The sequence below is a fragment of the Neophocaena asiaeorientalis genome, unplaced genomic scaffold (genome assembly GCF_003031525.2).
Source record: "Neophocaena asiaeorientalis asiaeorientalis breed wild unplaced genomic scaffold, Neophocaena_asiaeorientalis_V1.1 scaffold40, whole genome shotgun sequence".
Lineage (NCBI taxonomy): Eukaryota > Metazoa > Chordata > Mammalia > Artiodactyla > Phocoenidae > Neophocaena > Neophocaena asiaeorientalis.
In genome coordinates, this window is record NW_020185335.1 from 14,912,786 (window position 1) to 14,920,328 (window position 7,543).

At 60.8% G+C, this 7,543-nt stretch overlaps 1 protein-coding gene across 1 annotated transcript in view; it reads left to right on the forward strand.

The window, feature by feature from the left end:
* ZFPM1 (zinc finger protein, FOG family member 1) overlaps window positions 1-7,543 on the forward strand; it is a 46,394-nt gene that overhangs the window by 23,149 nt on the left and 15,702 nt on the right. The window contains exon 4 of the mRNA XM_024735737.1: window positions 2,025-2,158. Coding sequence (XP_024591505.1) covers window positions 2,025-2,158 — 134 coding nt within the window. The remainder of the gene's footprint in view (window positions 1-2,024; window positions 2,159-7,543) is intronic.

Below are 7,543 nucleotides of genomic sequence, written 5' to 3' on the forward strand. Positions count from 1 at the left end.
CATCATAGGGCCATTCGGGCAGGAACAGGTGACCGCGTGCCGGTTGGCACCCTGCAGGCCCAGGGGAGGGGGGGGCGCCATGGGCAGAGTCCTGGCTGGGACCCTGGCATCCTGGGTGCACAGGTAGAGGACACGGCCCCTTGTGGGCGGGATGCAGAGCGACATGGCCGGCCTCTGTCCCCCTCGCCGCGGGGCCGATAAAGGGCGCCGCCTCCTGGCCACGTCCTGGTCCCCTGCCATCTTATCTGCCCTGGGGAAGACAAGGACCCAGTTAGAACATTGTAGCCGGGCCTCCTGGTGTATTTACACGTTATCTGTGCCATTAGGCCGGCAGTTATCTGATAATCGGGCCCATTAAGGCCACAGCCCGCCCGATCGGGGATCCAGGAAGCGGGGCCAATGCAGCAGCGCTTGCTCGGGGCCCAGGCCAGGCCACGTGAGGCCTCTGTGGGCCCAGGCAGCCCAGGTGGCACCCGAGGCACAAGGCGGCCCCGCTTTCCTGGGCAGAGGGCGCGTGGCCTGGGGAGAGACTGCCCTGGGAGGGCATGGCCACCGTCATCCCCTCGGCTTTGAGGACACTAAGGCTCGAGACGGCAGGTAACGTGCCAGGTGTGTGTCTCCCAGGGTGGCCCGGGCAAATTCACACCACCTTGGTGCCTCGAAACATCAGAAGTCTACTCTCTCACAGCTCCGGAGCCAGAAGTCCTGAATCAAGGCGTGGGCAGGGCCGCATTCACGCGGAGGCTCCAGATGCAGTGTCCCCCCAGCTGTATCCCACCAGTCCCCGCCCCGTCTTCAAGTGGACTTGTTCCTGTGTCTCTTTTTTTCTGTGTGTCTCTTACGAGGACATTTGTCATTGGCTGTAGGGCCTACCGGATAATCTGATGGTCTCACCTTGAGATCCGATCTCAATCACATCTGCAAAGACCTTTTGTCCAAACAAGGGAACATTCCCAGGTTGTGGGCCACCGTCCAGCCCACCCCACAGCTCACGTGGGTCGTGCGCTGAGGCCGGGCTGAACCTGGGAGCGCACCTGCAGACCCTGTGCGACCCCAAGCTCCCTCCCCGTGAGAAGGACTGTGGCGGGGCTCCTGGCAGAGGCCGGTCTGTCCACGTCAACGGAACTGAATCCTGCCGGGGGCCGGGCACAGATGCCACTCCCCTAGCTGACACAGGAGCCACAGCCCGGGCCACGCAAGCTGGCAGAGTCCGGGAGCTTGGCCCTGATCACAGCACGGGTGGCCGCGGCCCGCGAGCCTTAGGCCCTCAGCCGGGTGGCAGGCCGTTCGGACAGGCAGCCGCCGACCAAGGGCCTCGGCAGGAGTTGGGTCCAGACCTTTCCAGGGGGCAGGCGGGGGTCCCGCGGGGAGTGATGCTGGTGCTGCCCAAGCGCAGTCCGGCTGTGCCGAGGGCCTCGGCCGGCAGTGGGCGGGGGAGGGGAGGAACACTTGGCTCCAGGCCTGGCTCCCCCTGCTGGGCCCTGTGCTGAGGTGCTAAGAGGATTGGGAGGTGCGGGGTCCCAGCATTTCACGGCTGCCCACACAGGCGTGCTCTGCGGATTCTGGGGCTCAAGCTGATGGGAAGGGGCTGGGAGGACCGTGTGGAGGGGACGGGAGGCGGTCTCGTCGGCGTCATCGTCATCGTCCTCCACTCTGTGCCTGCCCCCACGTGAGGCAGTAGGGGTGACCCGGCTCCGTGTGTGCGTCCTAGGCTGTGCGAGGCACACGCGTCCCAACGCAGCCGCCAAGGTCCCGCCGAGCGGTGCGCCCACCTGCTCAGTGCAGCTGCAGGCGCCCCTGCTGTCCTGTCTCTGCGGCCTGCCGGCCCCCAGAACAGGTCTCACTGCAGGGGCTGGCCTGGCCCCCAGGACCCGGCACCAGCCGCCATCCCCGTAACCTGGGCCAGGGCCGCCCTCCTGCTTCTGCCCTCAGCCCCCCCAACTGCTCCTGGGGGGGCGGGTGCCACAGGACGGACTGGACCTGGGACCTGGACCTCCTCACGCCTCTGACATCTCTCCCCGCAGACGAGCTGAAGCTGCTGCTACAGGACGGACAGAGGTGCGTGCGGGCTCGGTGCAGCCTCGCCGAGGGCCTGTCCTGGGGCCCATTCCGCGGGAGCATCCAGACCAGAACCTCGTCCCCCGGGCAGGCGGAACCGGTAAGGAGCCCTGACCCCAGCCGCAGCGGCCAGGACAGTGTCTGGCCCAGGGCACAGGCCCCTTCAGCCCCCTGAGCCAGGCCCGGGCTAGACTCCGTGCAGAAGCAACTGCCACTCCACGTGAAACACGTCAGGAGATGCAGCCGTGGAGGAGTTAACTGCCCGGGAACACAGGGAGGGCTGCCTGGAGGAGGTGATGCGGGGCCTCTGGGACCTCGGGGTGACACAGGGAGGGGCTGCCTGGAGGAGGTGATGCGGGGCCTCTGGGACCTCGGGGTGACACAGGGAGGGCTGCCTGGAGGAGGCGTTCTTTCAGCAGGCACTTAATGAACGAGTAGACGTTGGCGAGGCAGAGAAAGAGAAGGGCTTTCAAGGGAAGGGAGCAATAAGGAACCAAGTGGTGGGACTGGACCTGGCCTGTGGCCTGTGGCCGGGGAAGCAGGCAGGGACTGCCCCCCGGCACTGGGCTTCACGGGTGGGGCCACCCCTCGTAAGCGAGGTGGTCATTCGTTGCGTTTCCGTGCCTGTGGGCCCCCAGACGGCAGGGAGAGGGCGCCGCCTGAGCGTCTCTAGCGCGTGCTGACGACCACTGGGCTGTCGTTTGTCTCAGGGTTGCTGCTGAGCTGCTCTCAGTTGTTGGCAAGTCGGTGTGGTGTCCTCTTGCAAAGGGTACAAATGCTCATTTTAAAATACGTTTCGGTTGAGAAAGGGCGTTGACGTATGGGAAGCAAGTGTGGGGCAGTGGAATGGGCACGTACGGTGTGGTGGGAACCAGGAGGGGCCTGTGCTGGATGAGAGTTCAGGAAGCACCTCCTAGCCATGGTGACGCTTGCCTGGGAGGCCGGGCAGCACCCGGGTTGGTCCCCTCAAGCCCAGGCTCAGGTGCCCCAAATGTGCAGGCACAGCCATGGCCTGGGCCCTTCTGATTCCTAACGTGGCATTCAGGTGTGGCTGGATCCAGGGTACACACTGCTGGCAGGTGCCCTGTGATGCTGGGCCTCGTGGGCCTCTGATGGGCCTTCAGTGGCAGTGGCGGGGCTGTGGGGGGGGGCTTCCCCCCAGCCCTGCGCCTGGAGGCCAAATGCTGCCTTAACAGCTCTGACCATCTCCAACCTGGCAGAGCCCCTGTCTCTCTGCCAAGGAAACCAGGGCCCCAGGAACTTGGCCTGCAGCGGGGCTGGTAGAGAGCCGTGGGCAGGATCCCCAGCTGCAACTCTCGGACTACTGCTCACAGCCCGCACCCCCTCCCGTGTGCAGTGCACCCTGAGCCGTGGGTCACGCGGCCTCAGAACCTCAGAGCTGGGGCCCGGGCCTCGGGAGATTGGAGACGTCTCAGCTGAGGCCCCTGGGCTGCCCACGCTGCCTCTCCCAGCTGAGTGGCCAGGTTCAGAGGGGCGGTGCTCACCCAGGCCACTCAGCCAGGGGGTGGGAGGCGGCCCAGGACCGAGGGCCCCCACTTTCAAGGCCAGGCCGTCCCCATGGCACAGGGTCCAGGTCCTGGGGTCTCCTACTCTGTGGCTGTTTGGCCGTGTGCCCCCAGGCAGGCCTCCACCTCTCTGAACTTCTGTCTCCTCAGCCTTTGGGACCTCAGCGGGGGGACACAGGGGAGCCCTGAAGGGTCCTTGAGACCTGCAAGGTCCTGCAGACCCTGCAACCTCCCCGCAGAGGAGAGGGTGGGCAGAGCAGCAGTTCCTCTGTGACGTGGTGGCCTCCCAGGGCAGCCGGGCGGGTTAAACGCAGTCATCCGCACGTGGTGCTTACCACAGGGCGTGGCGTGGCAGGCAGCATGGCCAGCAGCCCTGCAGGAGGGATGACCCTCTTGCCCCGTGGCCCCAAGCAGGGAGAAAGCAGTGGGAGCTCCAGTGTGGATTTCAGCTCCTTGGAGGGAGCCACATTTTGGCTCCATTGTGTGACCAAGGCTGTGGTATTTACAGCGGTCCCTATAGGCAGTGAGCTCCCCATCACTGGAGGTGTACAAGCAGCAGTTGACTCTTAAGAGAGAGGGTAGGCCGTTGGGGGGAGTTAAGAGGAGCTCCGTGACTCTCGTGTCTGGACTCTCAGAGAACAGCCGTAAGCAGTGATGGGACAAAGCCGGGATGGCTGAGGACTGGGGAGCTCAGTGTGTCCCGAGCAGGGCCTGCACCTCTCTCCTCTGCTCCCTCCTTGGGGACAGTCAACCCCTTCCAAGATGGACAGTTCCAAGTGCGTGTTCCAGACGCACTGCTGTGCGCCCATCCTTATACTCGGCCCCTCGTTTTCTCCACCCCCCATGAGGCGGGTACTGCTGTTCCCATTTCCCAGATGAGGAAACTGAGGCTCCAGGAGGTTAGGTAACTTGCCAAAGTCACCAGGACCAAACAGCAGAGGGGAAATCACTATTTTCCTAACCACAGAGACCCCTGCAGGACGGGGATGGGGGGCTGGAGATGCCCGCACCAGCCCTGGGATCCCCAACGCACCCCCACCCCCAGGCCCTCCCCTCCCGCCTGCAGCCTCCTCTCCGGGGGTTTTGTCCTCCCGCCTGCAGCCTCCTCTCCGGGGGTTTTGTCCTCCCGCCTGCAGCCTCCTCTCCGGGGGTTTTGTCCTCCTTGGGCCCAGGGCGCAGGTCAGCCTGGGGAGACTTGGCGTGAGGTTGGAAACCCTCTCCAAGCGGAGAGATAATCCAGGGAGTGCGCCGGAGAAGCGGGCCTCTGAGGCTCTGCAGAGGGGCCCAGGGAGGAAGGAGCTGCCTGTTCTTCCCTGCAGCTTTATCTCCTGCAGAATTAAATCCTTGATTAACCCTTATCTCCCCAGCAGGCGCTATCTCTGCCTTGGCGCCGAGTGTCCAGACACACGTACAAGATGATTGATTTCTTAAAGATATGCGTGCCTTTCCAATACTTCATTTATTGTCTAAATATTTTCGCTAACATTTCAGCAGGCCCCTTATCGAGCTCAGCTGATGGGCCCCGGTTCTCTCCCCCCGCCCCCCACCGTGTACCTCCCGCCCCTGATCGTCCTGTCACCCGCCAGGCAGTTTGTCTTCACTGTTTGGAGAGGGAAGTGGGAGAGGGGCGACGCTGGGGTGTGGCAACCCTTTCCCACGGGTCTCCTCAGGCCCAGGCTGCTTGCAGGCCAGAGGGGAGGCAAGGAGTCTCCCCTCACAGTCCCTGCACACACTGGGCGTCGGGGGTGGTACCCCAGAAAGGACACAGCACGCAGAGCCTGCCAGGAGTCGAGAATTGGTTCTGACACCAACTTGCTGTGGGACCTCAAGGTCCCCCAGGATCCAGCTGTGGTTCCACCCCAGAAACCCAGGGCCTGGAGGTGCAGCAGTTCTAAAACTTGTACTCAGATGCAGAGGAAATGTTCAGGATGGATGGACGGGTGGTGGGTGGGTGTGTAGGTGGATAAATGGATTGTATGTGGAGGGGTAGATGGTGGAGGGATGGATGGATGGATGGATGGACAGGTAGATGGAAGACGGATGGGTGACGGTAGATGGTAGATGGATAGGTAAAGGTGGGTGGATGGTGCATGGATTGGTGAGTGGTGGATGGATGGCGGATGTGTGGATGTATGGATGGTGGATGGACGGTGGGTGCATGGATGCGTGGATGGGTAAATGGAGGTGAATGGATGAGTGGTGGTGGATGGATAGGTTGGTTAGTGGATGTGTGGATGGTTAAATGGATGGTGGATGGATGGGAAGATGGTGGATACATGAGTCATGGTTGATGGACGGATGGACGGTGGGTGGATGGGTGAATGGTGGATGGACGGGTAGATGGATGTGTGGACAGGAAGATGGTAGACAGATGGGTAGAAGGTGGATGGACTGGTGGAAGATGGATGGATGGGTGAATGGTAGATGGACATGTAGGTGGAGGATAGATGGGTGGATGGATAGATGGACAGGTAGATGGTGGATAGATGGATAGAAGATGGATGGATATATGTACAGGTAGATGTTGGATGGGTCGGTGGGGACAGGTAGATGGACGGATGAGTAGAAGGTGGATGGTTGGGTGGATGGTTGATGGAAGTGTGGATGGTGGATGGACAATTAGAAGGTGGAAGGATGGGTGAATGGTGGATGGATGGATGGGTGGATGGTAGATTGCGGGGGATAGTGGGTGGACAAGTAGAAGTTGGATGGCCGGGTGGATGGACAGGGGAGAAGGTGGCTGCATGGGTGGGTGAGTGGAAGTGTGGATGGATAAATGGATGGCAGATAGACAGGGAGAAGGTAGATGGACGGTGGATGGACTGGGAGAAGGTGGATGGACAATGGATGGTAGAGGGATGGGTGGATGGATGGGTGGATGGTTATGGAGGGGCAGTTGAGTGGATATTGAATGGATAAATAGATGGTGGATGGACAGATAAATGGCGGATGGATGATGGACAGTAGATGGACGAGTAGCCAGTGGGTGGGTAGGTGGGTGGTGGATAGATGGGTAGATGGATGCTTGCACAGGTAGATGGTGAATGGAAGGCTGAATGCTACATGGATGGGCAGAAGGTGCCTGGATGGCTGGATGGTGGATGGACAGGTGGATGGTTGATGGAGGAGGGATGGTGGATGGTTGGGTAGAAGAAGGATGGTGGATGGTAGATGGATGGGGAGAAAATAGATGGACAGGAAGATGATGGATGGACGTGTGGAGGGTGGATGGTGGATGGATAATTAGAAGGTGGAAGGATGGGTGGATGGATGGACAGGTAGATGGTGGATGGATGGATGGTAGATGGATGGGTGGAAGGTGGATTGCAGGGGATAGTGGATGGACGGTGGATAGTAGATGGACAGGTGGATGGTTGTGGAGGATCAGTTGAGTGGATATTGAATGGATAATGGATGGTGGATGACGGGTAGATGGTGGTTGGAAGGGTGTGGTGGATGACGGGTAGATGGTGGTTGGAGGAGTGAGTAGATATTGGATGGAAAAATGGTTGGTGGATGGTGGATGGACAGGTAGATGGTGCATGGACGGATGGATAAATGGTGGATATGTTGATGGTGGATGGATGGGTGGATGATAGATGAACGCGTAGCAGGTGGGTGGATGGATGGGTGGGCAGGTGGATACGTGGATGGATAAATGAATGGTGGATGGACGAGTAGATGGTGGATGGATGGGAGGTGGGTGGAAGTATGGTTGGACACATAGATGTGGATGGATGGGTCAATGGTAGATGGACGAGTAGCAGGTAGTGAATGGTGGATGGACAGGTAGAAGGTGGATACATGGGTGGATGGCGGGGGGAATGATGAAAGGATGGGTAGAAGGTGGATGGATGGGTGGGTGAGTGGATGAATGGGAGGATGGATGGATGGACAGGCAGACGGTGGACTGATGGGTGGAAGGCAGAACGATGGGCAGAGGTGGGTGGATGGGTGGG